Source organism: Helianthus annuus, chromosome 13, assembly GCF_002127325.2.
Source record: "Helianthus annuus cultivar XRQ/B chromosome 13, HanXRQr2.0-SUNRISE, whole genome shotgun sequence".
Classification (NCBI taxonomy): Eukaryota; Viridiplantae; Streptophyta; class Magnoliopsida; order Asterales; family Asteraceae; genus Helianthus; species Helianthus annuus.
In genome coordinates, this window is record NC_035445.2 from 133,745,856 (window position 1) to 133,765,222 (window position 19,367).

At 35.4% G+C, this 19,367-nt stretch overlaps 1 protein-coding gene across 2 annotated transcripts; it reads left to right on the top strand.

The window, feature by feature from the left end:
• Nucleotides 1-1,436: 1,436 nt before the first annotated feature.
• LOC110899349 (rop guanine nucleotide exchange factor 14) lies at nt 1,437-18,070 on the top strand. Of its 2 annotated transcripts, none has more exons than XM_022146240.2 (8): nt 1,437-1,720; nt 2,202-2,298; nt 12,574-12,960; nt 13,758-13,912; nt 14,527-14,601; nt 14,697-14,966; nt 16,257-16,598; nt 17,504-18,070. In XM_022146240.2, the coding sequence occupies exons 2-8, from the start codon at nt 2,214-2,216 to the stop codon at nt 17,891-17,893; spliced, it is 1,704 nt and encodes a 567-aa protein (XP_022001932.1). In that variant the 5' UTR covers nt 1,437-1,720; nt 2,202-2,213; the 3' UTR covers nt 17,894-18,070. The 2 variants fall into 2 exon arrangements, with proteins under 2 accessions (XP_022001932.1, XP_022001931.1); XM_022146239.2 differs by lacking the exon at nt 1,437-1,720 and adding an exon at nt 1,721-1,852.
• Nucleotides 18,071-19,367: the final 1,297 nt, after the last annotated feature.

The following is a 19,367-nucleotide window of genomic DNA, read 5'->3' on the forward strand; positions in this document are numbered from 1 at the left end:
TATTTATAGTCGGAGAGGTGTAAGAGGAGTTGGGCTGATGGGCCTTGGGCGGAAGGCGACAACTTAGAGGATATGCTCCTTGTCTCACTGGTGTCGACCGTTAGTGTCTTCTAGAAGTTATCTGGTGCTGGCGCACCGTGATTGGAGCCACGTGTCCTGTTGTCGGCCTTGTTGTCCCTCTGCCATCAGCAGGTGAGTGGAGATCGTGGGGCAGTTGTCGCCGCCCCTTGATTAGTGCCACGTAGACGTCCTTGTGTACTCTCTGTCTCCGCGTAGGGTTATGGTTGTTGAAGGCTCTTATTCAGAATGCTAAGTGTTGAAGTTGATGCTCTTTTCTTGTTCAGACCTCGCGCGAGGTTAGTCATTCTTGAAGTAACCCGCGCGAGCCTGGGATTGAACTTGTTGCTGAGTAAGGAGTATGGTCTCGCGCGCGACCTGTAGGAAGGTTCGCGCGGCTTTTTGGGACCATACCCCTTCACGATCCAAGTTACCTCTCTACGTCATAATGTTACATTTGATTGGCACCCACTTGCTCCATTCAAAATTAGGAAGATGGCTATTACCCCTATCGGAAATTATCACCTTCTTCACCGAGTTCACCGAAAAACCGTTCTTTATATCTATGTTCCAAATCCAAGAATAAAAACATAGATGGTAAAATAAACCCATATTTATCATTTTGTACATACAAATTTATTATTACTACAAGCCCTTGATGTCAGGTTCTAGGTTCTATCCTGAGCCCACCCGACTTTTTGTCCCACCGTGTGTTTCGCCAGATAGTGTTCAGCTCTTGTGGTTGCACGTTTGTCAAGTGACAGTCGGTAGTATGGTTTCCCTAGGGAACACCCAAGCCAAACTCTAAAGCCATCGTAGGCTCAGTGAAAATAACATAATTTAACCGGAGTAAGGCAACAGAGCTCTTCAATTTGAAACGTACGGTGCACTAACACAAGAAAATCAGGGTTCCAATGGGTCCTAATAATCTCACACCCCAAAATCTTAATTTCACACCCTGTATACGAGCCGTATAACGTTATACGACCCGTACAAAATAATTTGACATGATAAATATTGGGCCGTATAATGTTATACAGCTCGTATAATGTTATATGGCTCGTATACATAGAGAAAATATTAGATCATATAACATTCTATACGAGTCGTATAACATTATATAAGGTTTGGGTCGTATAACATTATATAAGGTCGTATAACATCTTATACTTTTCGGCCCGTATACATGGACAAAAAACAAAAACATTCTCTGATATTTTTTTTTGTGTGCAACAATCAGTTATACGGCCCGTATAACTCTATACGAACCGTATAATTTTAGAGAGTATGAAAATAAGATTTTAAAGGTGTGTTAGCCTACCAAAAACAGATAATAGATAAGAGGTCGACTCCTTTGCACCTAATAAAACCCATCGTTCCACTATTCAAGCCCATACTGTTGTTTAACCAAATCCCCTCCACACCACCCACGTACTCACACAAACAGTAACATCCTGATTTAAAACTAACAGATGGACTGAAATTCAACTCAATCGCCTGTTGCTACCTAATCATTTTGACTTTAACTCTTCAATTTCTCCAGTCCACTTTCACACACACATTCTCCATCTACAGATTCCACTCATCAACTCTCTCTCACCATTTCAATCACCCACCGTCTCAACCTGAAATTCAACTCAAAATCACTTCCCAAATCCTTCAGGTCCGTTTTTTCATCCTTCTATTTCAAGTAATGTGGATAATGAAGAACACGATGTAGATGAAACAATCGAAAAACTAACGGAAATTATCAGCGCGTATGATACACACACAGTGTGTGTGTTACACTATTTCCGTAAGTTTTTCCGATTTTTCATCTGCATTGTGTTCTTCATTTTCTACATTATTTAGGTTTTTTCTTACTTTTTTTTATTATGATATAAATTGTGTAATTAACGATGATGATAATGATGCAAGTAATTAACTCGTTTTTCGTGCATTAAATGATCAAATGGCTAAAATTAGTATGAATGTTAATTATAAAGGATTTTAATGCAATTTATTGTAACATTAGTACCGTATATGGAGCATTAAGATGCATTGTTGATTTATATCCAAATATATTAGAAAATACACTTGATATTATTATTGTTAATTAACAAATATAATATTGGCATAAATAATTTAAGTGTATGCTAGTACAGGTGTTGTTGAAGATGGTGTTATTACGGAGAAGGTTGAGTTGCTGTACATGGAACAGAGGAATCAGTAACAGTATGGACTTTGATCAACCACAGGACCGTACGTTATCTTCCTTTTTTCTATTTTAAGTTTTTTATTTGTTAATTAGTAGTTTAATTTAATGAAATTTAACATTATCATGAGCATACTAACACTAATAATAATTATCTAATCACTAAGATGCTTTATGTAAGATAACTTTGATTAAAGTAAGATGGATATAACATAACTTATCAAATACCTAATAAATAAGTAAAGTGTCACAATTCGGTTAGACTAACATATTTATTTTACTGTTTTTCTTATTTCGTTATTTCGTAATTAAAAAAAGTTATTTTTAGTCATATCGTATATTCGTATCTCAAAATATCGTGTTATAATTCCTCAATTTTAATTGCTAATCTTTTAATATTAAATTGATTCAGCCTATGAAATGCTTGTGTTTTTAACATCGTATGCTCATGTATAAATTTATTCAACCTATGTTTACTAATTCTTTGTAAATAGAGTAGACTTTTTAGCTACTTTTTTTAAATGTTGGATTTGAAAAGGATGTATAGGTAACATGATAGACTTTTTTCAAAATCAAGATTTAAAATTTAAAATTTAAAATTATGCACCTAGAAATATATAACTTATAGTATTATTCAACATTTAATAATTTGGAGTTGGGCCCAAGGATTCTCTAGCTAGAGTAGAAAATACAAAATGGAATAGTTAACCCCACAGAAAAAAGTATAACTGTTGGAAGAAAAAGCAAAAAAATCCATAATTAAAAGTGATAGTGATATGTCATAACTCCCAATAGCAGAACCCACGCAAAATGGCAGGATTCTTGTTTATGGATTTAAATTTGACTGAGAGAAATGTGGCCCTTAATTGTTTTACGGTATTTTGTGTGACATACTAGTACCAAACTTCCCAACTAATACCATAAATGATAGTGGGGACATAAAAGTTATATTTAGCTTTTAGTAGGGAATATGTTACATCTTTTTATTAAATGATATATAAGTCAGATTGGTATAGATGGTAAGTTTAAGAATTTATAGAAAGTGATTTTTGTAATTGAGGCAACGAGTTTAATGCTTGCTTTATTGTGTTGTAAGTCTTGTATATATGCTTGTATCTAGCGGATATATGAGCTGAACGGAGCCTAAACTCGAGCTAACCATCGGGAAAATTTTCAAATTCGAGCTCGACTTGGACTTGACTTGTTTATTATTTATTAATTATTTTATTTACAAACAAATAATATTTTTAGATTTATTCATAATAAAAATATCGTATATATTGTTTAATTAATTTTCAAAGTTATATATATATACAGGGGAAGGATAAAATGAAAACTCATTTGAGTTGTAAAAACTCAAGATACCCTTGTAGAAACCCTATGTAACATTTTTATTTCTAAAAAAATAGGGAATGTAACATACATATATTTGAACATTTTTGTAAAAGAAAAACAAAAAAGCGGTGAGTAGTTTTTTTTTAAATGTTAAAAATTCCATGTTAAATAATATATATGTCCAAAAAATGTAACATACAGATTTTGAACATTTAAAAAAAAAACTAGTTAACGCTTTTTACATTTTGTTATAAAAATGTTCAAATATATGTATGTATGTTACATTCCCTGTTTTTTTAGAAAAAAAATAAAAATGTTATATAGGGTTTTCTTGAGTTTTTCAACTCAAGTAAGTTTTCTTCCTGTACTTCACCTATATATATATATATATATATAGAGGAGGGTTTAAATGAGAACACAAAATATCGTGAGAACTGTGAGAACGAATGAAAAACCGCGAGAACTTGGTCACGAACAATTCAAATTCAATTTTTTTTTCATTTATCATTATTATTCATTATTATTCGAATACAATGTTAACAATTAAATTTACTATTTCAAATTTACATGTATTTGTAAATATTGAAAATTTACACTTGTGTAAGTTTTCTTATTTACACATGTGTAAATTTGTTGATTTAACAAATTTACACGTGTAAAAATTTTAATAAGAGTGATTTTGAGAGAAGAAATGAATTATTTGATGTTGTAAATTCTTTTTTTGATGTTGTATTTTAATTACATTGAGGTTTGAATTAAAAAAAATTGGTTTTGATTGGTTTTCTCATTCGTTCTCACGGTTCTCGCAATATTTAGCGTTCTCAAGATAACCCTCCCCTATATACATATAGGAGTTAGTTAACGTATAATTGGCCTTAACGTACGATGCGCACGAGATGATAACATAACATGCGGTTTTTGTTTACACCATGCGGATTTATGGGTTTATAACTTGCGGATTTATGGGGTTATAAGTTGTAACATGCGGGGTTCTGGGTTTTATAACATGTGGGTTTGTGGGTTTATAACACGCGGGTTTATGGTTTATAACATGCGGGTTTTCGTTTTTGGCGGATTATAACATGCGAAACTCACATCGCGTACGCATCGTATGTTAAGGCCAATTGTATAGTACACTTTCTCTCTCTCTCGCTCTATATATATATATATATATATGTAATAAGGAAATGGATCAATGGAAAACTTAAAAGATACGAGAAAACTTCCAGAAAAAAGAAAAAACACTGTTAAAAAGATTTTTTAATTTTTGTTTTTTATTCTTTTTATATGTTACTATTATTCGTGGCAATTAAAAAAATGCATGTAGATCAATGAGCTACATATATGTAGCTCGTCAATCTACATATATTTTTTTAACTTTTATTTTTAAGTAAAAATACTAACCTTATAATTAAAGGAAATGAAAAGTAAAAACAATTTTTTTTATTGGTTGATAGTTTTCTCGGTTTTCAAGTTTTTAACGGTTTTCAAATGAACCTAACCCTATACGTATATCATATTAAATAAAAATGAATATGTTTTTTTATAAATAATGGGCTCATTTAGGCTTTACTTTAGACTGTGCTTGTGCTTGGGCTAGTATAAGCTCGGTTCGATTCAAGCATTTAGCGAGCCGACCTCGAATAATTCACGATTGGCTTGTATCTTATATACAAAGTCCTCACTTTGTTTGATGGGTGAACATATCATAAAATCCATATTGATTTGTGACACTAAACTTATTCAGTAAGTATGATATTTATAATTAGCCAATCAGGTTCATCATTAATAAACTAACCTAAGTAATATTAGTCCAATATATTACTATTGCGAATACAACAGCTCATACCAAAGGTATATAACAACATGAGGGAATATTTTGATGTCATTTAATTTTAAAGAGCAAAATAGTCAGAAACAAATAATTGTTCATCATCCTCCTTATCAGTACTGCAGATCCAAGAGTATAACAGACATAATGCATTAACTACCATATATAATAAATATAAATTCACTCAGATCTCCAATCACTTTAGATCCAACAGCTTAACAAGAGACATAAAATAAAATAAATATAATTATATTTAAATAAATAACAAAGATGAAGAAATTTAAAAGTGTGAGCTAGGGGTGTGCAAATCGTGGCACGGTTCAGTTTTTACCTAACCATATCCGTAACCACTAGATTTAGTTATGGAATTTCTGTAGGATCGTGTGATGACCCGAACGAGTCGTTCAGAGGCTTTCTCCTTGGTTTCAGGTGCGGAATAACAAGAAACTAAGGTAGAAACAGCAAGCAAATCACTTTTAACTACTTGTTTATTGAATTCAAACGTTTACAGCTCAAATCTCGCACTGGCAGAACCTCGGCACGATTTCTACACTTCGTTACAACTGAGATCGCCTTTTGGACTATATATAGAGTGCTGGGACCGCTTATTGGACATGGTCCAATGAGCGGTCCATGTTGTTGACACTAAAGCGGTCCAACACACAAGCCATATTAGCGGTCCAAGCTGGTATGCCGTTCGAGCGGTCCAAACATGTCCGCTCGAGCGGTCCAAACTCTTAATGGTCCAATGAGCGATCCATGAACCTAAATTTGACTCTAAGAGCGACCCAACTATCTAAAACCTATACAATCTCACTATTTCTCGTATTTCGAGCCCAGATCTAACGTTCTAAGACAATGACTCGATACAAGACGTAATCAGCAGATGTAGTGCACCAACAGACTCCCCCTCAGATGTTGATAGAGTCGACTATCGAGTCACAACAATGCTATCTTCAGTTCTTCAGTCTTGATCAGTCTTCGGGCTTCTCTTTTTTTTTTTTGTCATTCTATCAATCTTCAGGAACTCAGCCTGGAATAATATCTTCTTCAGGAATTCCTTCCTGGAATCATATGCCTGGATCATTCTCTGGCTCTAACTTTCATCAGACTCCCCCTAACATAATGCTGAGATCTCTGTCTGGAAATCGTTATCACCATTGAAATCAACTCCTGGCTTTCTCTGTTTAAGCTCTCCTCTGGTTCTGATGTATCTCCTGGCTATTCGTAGCAACAGGATCAGAAACCTGCAAAACTCAACCATACTATTACAAACTAATACAATTTGCAATTCAACTTAATGAATCAGCAAATCATATAAGAAAAATTATGAAGATCAAACTGTAGGTTACCATTCAACTTATTCATAATGAACCAAATTTGCATTTCAAATCTTCACAATTTAACATACTCTCCCAAACCACAAGTTCAACATGTTTAGCACTTGAAATGTCAAATATCAGTTCTTCACACTCTGTTGTCGAAAATCTTTTTGTAATTTTCAAATATCAAATAAAAATACAATATTTTTGGATTTTTGAATTTTGAACAATACAGAAATGAACACTATTTTTGAGAGATTGTGCAAGAGGATCATATCGGTTTTTGAGACATATCACCAACACCGTTGATCTTGATTAATCAGCAAATGTTAAAAACAAATTTACTTCTGATTGTCAGTATTGTTATCCACTTAAACCCCTACACAAATTTTCAATTGATTCAAGATACGCATTTAATGTTTTAGAACTTAGACTTATTTGAGTGTCCCACCTCTTGAATATACTCCCGTATCCAGATCCCAATATTCTGATCTACAGGTAAGTATAACTACAAATGATATATGTATATAAATTAGGGGAAAAATGCGAGAACTGAGGGATCTCAGGTCAGAACTTCCGTTCAGCAGAGAGATATCAGCTTCGACTTAGCAGTGGGTCCCCTTTAGAGGATCTTTTCAGCTACAACAACTGATCATCAATTTTATTGTCTAATCAGCTGAGGGCTTTATGCTATGTTTCAAGCATATGAAGAAAGTATTAGCCAGGGACTAGGTCAGAACTACCGTTCAGCAGAAGTCCCGGAATAATACCCCAGACATCAATTGAGTACAAGAACCTAGTATTCCAGAATAAGAAACCTTTCAAACGAGATTTCAGGGGTTACCTATATATCCAAGTAGTGTTCCCCACAAAATAAGTAAGTTTTGATTTTATGTTTATATCTCGAATACAATTTACTAACTGTGTGAAGCCTACTGACACATCATTAGTAAGACTTGTTTAAAACCAATTTTGTCTTTACAAATCTCTAGCATGCTGTGATAGTCCACCGATGTACTATCATCTCCTCTTTTTGCAACAAAACTCATTTTCATTTCCAATTTTTTTAAAATTTTTCAAAATTTTCTTACTCCCCCTAAAATCAAAATATGTTTCAATTTTGATTTTCTGAGGAAAAATTGAAAACAAACTATACAAGAAACTTGACAACATTATATGAATTACCTTAATTCACCATTCTCGTGCAAAAACAATCAGAACTCCCCCTCACAACAAACTATTTTCTCATAATGATTTCAAAACACTTAAGTTTGTTTCAATCAAAATGGTTTTTCCGGAAAAATTAGTTTGTGTTCAAACCATTTGTAGGTTCGGGGTTATCTCATCATCTTGTTTTCTTCAAACCTTTTAAAGATTTATTATTTCCAGTTTGATCATAAACCATTAGTAGAAAATCAAGTACAAATTAATGTCCCTGATTTACCACATGTAAATCGAAAAATCACCAAAGTGAATTTTCTCAAGAAATGTGCCGATTCATGATCCACGATACCATCTTGGGATCTCCGGCAAGTCAGGTTTTTCTATTTAAACAATTTCACCCAAGCCTGACTGACCTTGGGTGATTTTGAATTCTTGCTCAACAATGGTGGAAAATTTGCATCATCCATTGCTAAACTAGAATTCTCAACTTTTACCTCAACCAATGGCTCCTCTGGTTTTACCATACCAGAATCATTGCCTGCAGGTGGCTTGTCCGACTTTGATCTGTCAGATTCATCGCCGACCTTTTCCTTCTTCTTCTCCTCTTTTGTCCTCAGATTTGTATCTGATGAATTCTTTTTGCTCAACTTTGCAGATGAAGGAGTAGATTCATCAGAACTATTAATCTGTTTGTCCCGTGAACCCGAGGACAAAATTTTCTCTAAATACTCTCTTGCTTTCTTCCTCTTCTTCCTCAGTCGGTCTTTCTGCCCCTGAGAAAGTTTAACTTTTGTCTCTAGAACTTTCGGTTGTTGAACTTTTGGTTCTCGAACTTTTAGTTCTTCGGGCTTGACCTTGACTGGAATTCTTGCCACTTTCTGAGACCTAACCCTTGATCTTCCCATTGATCTTCTCGGGCAATCTCGGGCAATATGACCTTTGATGTTGCAGTTATAGCACCTCCTGGTCTCATATCTCCAATATCGGCAGTTAACAGCAATGTGTCCATGATATCCACAACTATAACACATTCTGTTATCGTACCTATCACCATTTTTAGTCCAAATGCTCAGATCAAAGCATTGTTTGGCTTGGTGATACTCCTTCCTCACCTTTGCTGAATTTGACTTTGAAGCACTATGATCTGTCCTGCACCCAGTAATTTTTGAATTTTTAAGTTTTAAATCTTTTGATTTTTGATTGTGATTGGATGATTGAACTGATGAGATTTTTTCTCCATTTTTAATCTTTTGTTTCTGTTTTACAATCTTCTTCACAGGTTTCTGCTTAGAGCATTCTCCCTTTTCAGTCGAGTGTAAAACAGTTTTCTGAAATTTTTCTTTTAACTTCAAAAATTTCTCTTTTTTCTTAATTTCAGCATCAGATTTTGTCTCAGATTCATCTGCTGAATAAAATTCCTCATTTTCATCATCAGTTTTCTCATCACAATCTTCAATCTTTTCACTTATCGGCATAGAATTGAGTGGTTTTGGACAGGGAAAACTCAAACTGTCAGATTTAGTCACAAAACCTTTCAATTTCTTCTCAAGTTCATCAATTTTGTTCCTCGAATTCTCAGCTTCACTTTCAAGCTGAGATATTCTCCCAAAATGAGACTTGATAGTTTTCTCATTCTCAATCTTCAAATTTTCAAGAACAAATTTTTCATTCATCAAAACTTGTATCTGTTCCTGAAATTTTGATTCATTCGCTTTTAGATTTTTGTTTTCCAATTTTATCCAGAAATCTTCATTTTCAGATGATTTCTGTTTGTTTTCAAAAACCTTTTCATTTTCTTTCAAACCTTTGTTCTCTAATGTCAAACTGTTCACACTATCCAACAGTTTAACATTTTCAGCTTTCAGCTTCTCACAAATACTCTGAACTATAAGAATCTGTTTTTCAGCAGTATGCTTCTCGTGTTTCAACTTTTTGACTTCAGATGTCAAACTTTCTGCATCCTTCATAAGTTTGTCATTGACTGTCTTGAAGTTATGACACTTTGAACATACTGAAGCAGACCTTGACGATTCATTCTTCCCAGATTCTTTGACTTTTACTGCTTTTTCTTTCTTTTTCTTATCTTTGATCTCCATCTGTTCTTCAATCCTTTTAATGAGTGGAGTAATTGTCAGTTGAGAAAATTCTCTAGAACTTTTCAAGTTCAAGACATAATCTTCCCATTCTTCTTTCGGTAACGCACTGATAAATTTTTCAATCCACTCTTTTGGTTCTTTTGTAATATTTAAATCAGACATTGAACGAACAAGATGTTTGTATCTCTCAATGACACTTCTTGTACTCTCTCCTGGAAAACCTGAAAATGAATCAAAATCATTCTTTAATATTATTATTCTATCAAGTGTTTCTTGAGTCCTGTTAACGAGATTGAAATCCATGATTCAATAACACGTTTTTCAAACACTGTGACGAATAAGCGAACCAAGTTTGTCCAGATGAGCAATCCAAATAAGCGATCCTCCAAATGTCCGAATAAGCGATTCAGTATCGGTCCAGATAAGCGGTTCGAGAAGTTGTCCGGATAAGCGGGCCTGATCCAGTCGGATAAGCGGTTCAGACGTCCGAATAAGCGAGCCTGAACCGGTCGAATGAGCGGTTCAACCGTCCGGATGAGCGATCCAAATACGTACGAATAAGCGATCCGACCAGAAGAGCGATCCTTGATTTGGTCCGGATAAGCGATTTCAGAGTAGTCCGATCGAGCGGTCCATAATCAAATCCACATTTCACCCAGTTAAACTTTAAATTTTAATCCGAAACTTTCCAGGATTTGTCACGGTACTATTTTGCACAATCCCTGAGATTTTGAACGAATTCCGACCGTGAAATCTTCCCGAATCAGAAAAAGAAGATGTAGAAGTAAGAAAAAGTGACAAAAACCGGCTGATTTCTGTAGAAAACCTCCTCCTGTGCTCTGATACCAATTGTAGGATCGTGTGATGACCCGAACGAGTCGTTCAGAGGCTTTCTCCTTGGTTTCAGGTGCGGAATAACAAGAAACTAAGGTAGAAACAGCAAGCAAATCACTTTTAACTACTTGTTTATTGAATTCAAACGTTTACAGCTCAAATCTCGCACCGGCAGAACCTCGGCACGATTTCTACACTTCGTTACAACTGAGATCGCCTTTTGGACTATATATAGAGTGCTGGGACCGCTTATTGGACATGGTCCAATGAGCGGTCCATGTTGTTGACACTAAAGCGGTCCAACACACAAGCCATATTAGCGGTCCAAGCTGGTATGCCGTTCGAGCGGTCCAAACATGTCCGCTCGAGCGGTCCAAACTCTTAATGGTCCAATGAGCGATCCATGAACCTAAATTTGACTCTAAGAGCGACCCAACTATCTAAAACCTATACAATCTCACTATTTCTCGTATTTCGAGCCCAGATCTAACGTTCTAAGACAATGACTCGATACAAGACGTAATCAGCAGATGTAGTGCACCAACAATTTCCTTAACCATAACCATAACCGAACTTTGGTTCGGTTAATCGGCTATGAGACTTGGTTATGGTTGGTTCCGGTTAATCTCGGTTAATTAACCGATCTTTGTTTGAACTAAAAGAACATATTAGACAATCATTGTCTCAGTTACAATCGTTTTTATAAATAAAAAAGACAAAAAAACATACAAATGCATAAAGTGAGTCAAATTTTATACAATAGTTATTTTTAAACATTTTAAAACTAATTATATAACATAAAAAGCTTTCGTATATGTTCTTTTTTATGTATATAGAGTTTGATTCCTTGAACATGTATATTTTAAATATAGATATATTTGAAAAGCATGTCTTAATTCTTTTCGGTTCGGTTTGGTTTGGTTATGGGCACCTTTAACCATATCCATAACTGACTTATAGGTTAATCATCATCATCATACTCTGTAAATCCCACCAATAGCAAAGCTAAGGTAGGGTCTGAGGAGGGTAAGATGTAGACAGCCTTACCTCTACCCCGTAGGAATAGAGAGGCTGCTTCCAGTGAGACCCCCGACTCGATAGTAGTTTTGCATCAAGCCTTGGACATAAGGCACATAACACTCAACAATTGAGACAACTGCCGATTAGTGCATGTACCCCCTTGTCTTTCGGCTATCAGCGCCACCACATGATGCATGATTAACCATCCCCCTCTTTTAACGTTATTTTCACGAAATTAGTAAAATAACGTTAAAATTAGTGCACTTTCACTTTTGCCCCCCGAGCGCCCACACATATATACATTATATGCGCATACCGCAAGCGGGGCGTTTGACTTATAGGTTAATCAAATAGCATTATCCATAGTCGTCGGTTAATATCGGTTAAGTTGGTTCGGTGGCGGTTCGGTTATCGGTTAACTTTCGGTTAGTGGTTAGGGTTTGCTCACCCCTATGCGAGCAATATTTCCAGCATTTAAATGCTCAAATTTAAATAAAAGATTGCAGATTACAACATCTATACATGTTTACATCATGTAGTTGATCAAATCTTTTACACTCACCAGATCTTAACCACTCGATGGACCCACATTTAGATAGTCGTGTGAATAATATAACAAAGAAATTATAAGTATTCATCCATACGCAAATGCATACATGCTAGAACTTTTTTACCAATATATGTATTATCATAACTAAAAGCGTAGTGTTTAACGTTCAGGAATCATGACATACAACGGCCTTGAAAGCTGCATCCTAAACGCTAACTCCTATGACAACGAAAGTGTTGCAAGTAAAGAACACGGATGCCCAACCGACTCACCGTCCAGCTGTTGTTCTAGTAACAATCCATCTGGATCATCGTTTTCTCAGTGGAGTATGATGAAACGGGACGAAAACGAACACGGTCTGGATGAATGGGACGACTCAGAGGGGGGCCCACAACAGTTTATTACCAAAGAGAAGTTGTCGTATACGGTTAAATACGCAGATGTTGAGGGTATGAAGGAAAAGTTTTCGAAGCTTTTGTTGGGTGAAGATGCTACAGGTGGACGTAACGGAGTCTCACCTGCTTTGGCTTTGTCCAATGCCATAACAAATCTAGCCGGTATATTATCTCATTATTGCAATTTTTAAACGTGTAATAAGTACTTTAAATGTAATAATAAAACCAACATACTTTCTTATTTTTCACGAAAAAAATCCATCAACATTGTTTCGGTATATCAAAGTCCCTATACTTGTTTAGTATACAAGGAAAAATTCGTCAAACCAATGTTAGTATAATAAAGCCCCTTAAGTTGTGTAGAATATACGTATTTATGAAAAATATAAATAAAATATTGACTTGTTATACTTTAAACTGGTCAAAAATTGATGAAGTGACAACATTTTTTTTGCAAAAAAGATTATACCATCTTTAATTGAATCAATTCAAGAGATAACAAGTCATTATTTTTTTTTTTTTATTTTTTTTTTTCACAAGTATGTGAATTTTATACAATTATAGGGACTTTAATATACTAAAGTTAGCTTGATGGACTTTTTTGTGTATTTTATTAACACTAAAATAGGATGAGTGATTTTTATGCAAAATAAGAAAGTACGTTGGATTTTTAAGGTACTTTTTTTTGTTTCTGACTGTTGTAGAAAACTAGTTTATATCAGCTACAACAAAATTCAAGAGAAACAATATGCTATACTTTCTTTTAAGCTATAAAATCAGATTTTTAGACACCTGATTATTTTATTTATTATAGATTCAAACAATAGAAGCACATTAAAACATTATTTTCTACAACCTGTTAAGCATGAATATATAATTTTGATTAATTTAATATCCACACAATCACTTTTAAAATTACGCATCGTAAAAAACCTCATAAAAACTCCATGAATCGATAGGAACCGTTTTTGGAGAGTTATGGAAACTCGAGCCTCTGACGGAGGATAAAAGGAACAAGTGGAGAAGAGAGATGGACTGGTTGCTTTCTCCGACCAACTATATGGTTCAGTTAATTCCCGCTAAGCAATGTGGGCCCGACGGCAGGACATTAGAGGTATATTTTCAAATTCCCTTCATGGAAAGATTTTAGGGGTGTGAATTTCTGACATGACACAAACCTAACACGAAATTCACGGGTTTGGATCCAGTCTAAATGGGTTTGGGTTAGTTTCAGGTTGAACCTGCGAACCTGTTTAGCTAAACGAGTCAGATTCGGATCAACCCAGTCGGGTTGGCGAGTTGACCGTTTTAACTAGTTTATATTATGTTAATTTTTACAATATTTTTATGTCATAAATTAAATTGGGTATGTATTTTATGTCATAATTATAACTAAAAAAGAGAAATTGACATAAGATTTTATAGTTTAAATGTAATTGTATTATATATATGTGTTTGTATGTTTTTTTTTTTGTAAATTTTAGTTTTCATATATTAATTTTTCAAAAAAAATAAAAAAATTACAAAATTCTGGTTGAACAGCCGTGTTCGGGCCAACCCACGAATTTGGGCCATGTTCATGTTCATATGTATGACACGATTTTCGGGTTCAGGTCGGGTTGAACCCGCCAACGCACGAACACAACCCGTTTAGCACCACCTAAAAGATCCTATAATTTCTTCATTTTTCACATTCAACATATAAAGCTTCATATTTCCATGTCACAGATAATGACACCGAAAGCTCGTGTAGACGTTCATTTGAATCTCCCAGCGCTACAAAAGTTAGACTCTATGCTTCTTGTAGGTGATCTCTTCACTTTCATTAGAGTTATCTGAGAACAATGCCGATGTTTGTCTAAAGTTGTTACGTATGTGTTACATAAACGTACTGACAGGAAACATTGGATTCTATGACGGAGACAGAGTTTTGGTATGAGGAAGATGGTAGCCGAGTGGAAGGAAGAGACGGGAACGTAAAGGAAAGTAAAAGATGGTGGCTTCCGGCCCCACAAGTACCCGTAGGTGGTCTTTCAGACGGTGAACGGAAGAAGTTGCTTAATCGTGCGAAATTGGTTCTTCAAATCTTCAAGGCTGCTAAATCGATTAATGAAGCTATCTTGCTTGAAATGCCTATACCCAAGATCATCAGTGATGCGCTTCCCAAGGTAAACTATCCGTTTAGCTTAGTTTTATGATCTGACTCTTTTGAGATAAAATAATCCATATCGACCCATGTATGAGTAACGGATTAAATAAATCCTGCAGCGTCCCTTCAGATATATGCTTTAGGGGTTAGCAGAAAACCGAAAAAGCCACACAGAAACAGAAAAACCCGTAAAAAACTGAATCAAAATTTATGGTTCGGTTACGGTTTGCATTTTATGAAAACCGAAAAAAAACGAACCAAACCGAATAACCTAAAAAATTATTTTTTAATGTTTGTTATATATATTGATTTAAGAATTATTAGTTTTATTCTTAAATGTTAAGTATCTATAATAAAAACATTAAGGTAGTGTTCGTTTCACAGAATGAAATGGAATCTGGATGGAATTGGAATGTAGATTCCAATCTTTATTTTGTTCGTTCAACAAAAGGAATGGAAACTGAAAAATAACATAAGGAACGAAATCCATATTACAATTCCGTTCAGGTTTCATTCTATTATGTGAAACAAACACACCTAAATTCCAAATCATATATCAGTTCCAGTTCCTGCCTGAATTCCAATTCCATTACATTCCATGGAACGAACGCTACAACTTGTAAAAGTTAAATGATTTTCAAAGTATTATAAAAGAAAATGTTTATTAAAAACATTGGAGAAACATAAAAATAGATTAGATGGTTAGGTTTATTAGAACAACATTAATTAAAAGAGTAAACTGCCATTTTGGTCCCTGAGGTTTGGTCCCTTTTGCCACTTTAGTCCAAAACTCAAACTTTTTACATCTGGGTCCCTGTGGTTTCAGTTTTATTGCCATTTTGGTCCAAAAATGAAATCATGTCATAAAATAAGTAATTTACTTATAAAAAAGAAATGATCATTTTGCCCCTACGGAAAAAAGACAAAATAACATGATTTTATAAGACAAATATGACATATTTCATTTTTGGACCAAAATGGCAATAAAACTAAAATCACAGGGACCCAGATGCAAAAAGTTTGAGTTTTGGACTAAAGTGGCAAAAGTGACCAAACCATAGGGACCAAAATGGCAGTTTACTCTAATTAAAAAGGTTCAGCATAATAACCTGAATGTAAATATCTAAGAAAGATTCAAAAACCGATTGTTTTTGAATCTTACGTAATTTTGTTTCAAAAACCGAACCGTTGCTAAAACTGAAACGAACGGAACCGAACATTCGTTTACGGTTTCGGTTTTAACATAAAACTGAACCGAACCGTGCGCACCCTTAATATTATGCTTAATGACTTGTTTTCTATTTTACAGTCTGGAAAGGCAAGCCTTGGTGAGGATCTTTATAGGGTACTAACCAGAGTCTCCTCGGCTTCCATTATGCTCCATTCTCTGAGTTTAAATTCCGAAAACAGCGCGCTTGATGCCATTAACCGACTGGACGCAGCAATACATGCATGGAAAGACAAGATCGTAGAACATGACGGTGGTAAATCTCCAGCAAGAACATCATGGTCATTCAGAGATCCCGTCTCTGGACTTGACAAGACCGAGTTGCTAATAAACCGAGCTGAAAATCTTTCACGGGAAATCAAGATCAGATATCCAAACCTCCCTCAAAAGTTTCTTGATGTCATGAAAATCCAATATGGCAAGGTGAGTAAACCACAAAATTATAGGGGTGCTAAACAGGTCGTGTTCGTGGGTTCACCCCGGCCTGAACCCGAAAATTTTGGACGAACCCGAACACGACCCGAACCAGAAAATCGTGCCATACATATGAACCCAAACACGACCCGAATATTCGTGGGTTAACCAAAACACGACCCGTTCAACCTGAAATTTTTATTTTTTAACTTTTTCCGCAAATTAATATATTAAAATTAAAAACTTAATACACAAAATACTGATGTATATAATACAATTACATTACATTATAAAATCTTATGTCAAATTCTCTTTTTAAGTTGTAATTATGGCATAAAATACACACCCAACAAAATTATGACATGAAACATTTTGTAAATGTAATAAAATATGATATAATATGTTGGACCCGAACCCGATTAGACTTAACCTAAACCTACAAATTTCATGTTATGTTCATGTCGTGGCAGAAACTTACACCCCTACAAAATTCGCATATGCTACATTTTTGCTTCAAATCATTTTATCCCATTCCAAAATAATATTTTGGGATGCCAGAGGCGAATCATAGGCCAAGCAAATTTGGGTCGACTCAGCTCCACTTGGCCCAGCCCATATATGTCGAATCATATTCAAGCAAAGCATACTTGACTATGCTAGGCCTGACTTTGTTCAATGGCGGACCCATAAATTATTTGCTGGGGGTGTGGATGAGGTGTTTAACCATATTTTCAATGGGTGTGGTCGGGTTTTTTTGCCTAAAATATACACTAAAGGGGCGCGGCCGCCCACCATGGCCAAACCGCCAAAGGGTAGGTCCACCCCTGACTTTGTTCAAATGCATTTCGGTTTGTTCATAGTTTTACATACTATGAAAGACGAGAAACGAGCTAGTTAATCTTTGATTATTTCAGGATGTCGCTCATGCAATCATAGAAGCCTATTCTCGTGTTCTTAAAAACTTGGCATTCAGCATACTAACAAGAATCGGAGACATCTCTCAAGAAGACGTTTTAAGCGACCCCAATTCACCAATGGCAAAAAATAGCCTTATCGGTGTGAATATTCCGAGCATTGTAGGTGTATCTAGTTCAAATACAAAGGCAAGGCGCACATTAATTGATAAAATGGATACTATAGAGGGGAAGTTGAGTTTATTAAAAACAAAAGAAGCTTCTGATACAGCATTGTTAAGTGATGAATCGAACCTAAGATCGGTGACAGCGACACCTAGTACAAGCTCGGGATGTGTTGGCAAAGAGTCTTATTTTTCGTCGCCTACGGACACCCCTAGATCTTGGTAACATCTAGTAAATGAGTTGTAAATGATGTTTTATGGCTTTTGTTATATATAAAATTGTGGCTGAGTTTAATTATTTAAGTACGGATTGATTAGAAAAACCTGAACTCATGGTTGTGTAACCAAGTGAGACAGATGCGGCAATTTCAACTTAAAAACATGTCACTTTGACAATTTGTTACTGAAACCACCATCATGTTGCTACCATAAATCACCGACGCAACCATCGACGCATACGCTGCCATCACCACCGCAACAAACGTCGTCACCACGACGACGTCGGTACAACCACCACCACCACCCGCACCACAGTTTCCAGCGGGACCACAATCGCACCACTGCCAATACCCATTGTCACTATTCATTAAGTCACCATTACAATTTGAGTTGATTCTAGTCTGAACCCATTTTGACCTAAACCGAGGTGATGTCTTTTTCAATCGGCTCGTTTTGACACAAACTCATTTTCAATCGAAGCCGTTCTAACCGCCAACCAACTCGTCCCAACCGATTAATACTTTAACACGTCCGGCAACCCTAGCATCTTCAACACAAAAACCAACATACTGTTCCTTTAATTAGAATATCTAAACACCTTCATCTATGCCATATAGACCATAACATAGATTTGAGGACGAAAATGACGAGAATTTAGGGGTGGCAAAATCAACCCATACATTCAACTTTGGGTTAGGATGAGTATTATTTTTGTAGTAGATTTACTTCACATATATTTATATCTGAAGACAATCATTTGAGAAAGTGTCTTTAATATCTCATCTCTTCGTAATGCCTTAAAGTAAGTGTGTATAACCTGCATGTGACATACTAGTAGCAACGAAGGAACATTGTATTTGAAGTGCTTTGTTACACATTCGAAGTTCTAGAATGAACTAAAGTGACTTTACATATGCCTTTATGACGTGTACACACTCACAAATGCACCAACAAGAAATTTCTTAGCGGGCCAAAATACGAGTTTGAGCAGTTAGGCATCACTGGCGAAACTTGAGATTTCTGACCCGGGGGTCGAAAACATATATACCCAAAAATTTCTATACGAAAACTACATACCCTCCACTATTAAGCGAAAAGTTCGGGGGTCGGCCGCCCCACTCGCCCACTAGAAGCTGCGCCCATGTTAGGTGTATAATATCAGACTTTCTGTCGTGTATTTCATAGATTTATATCCATGTTTTTTTGTTGGCATGATGGGGCTGAAAATGCACCTTCATCACCAGGATGGCTGGCTTTATCTACCTTCTATAAGAGGGTCATCGCCACTAGTAATGGTGATGGGTTTTAAAAAACATATCCATGTCAGAGTTTGTAAGAGAATCCGACTCATTCTCCGGCTCATCTCCATTTGTAGTGGCGTTGAGTTTAATTTAAAAAAATCCATCTGCAGTGGCAATGGGTATTCAGAATCCGACTCATCTCCATTTATAGTGGCGATGAGTTTAATTTAAAGACTCCGG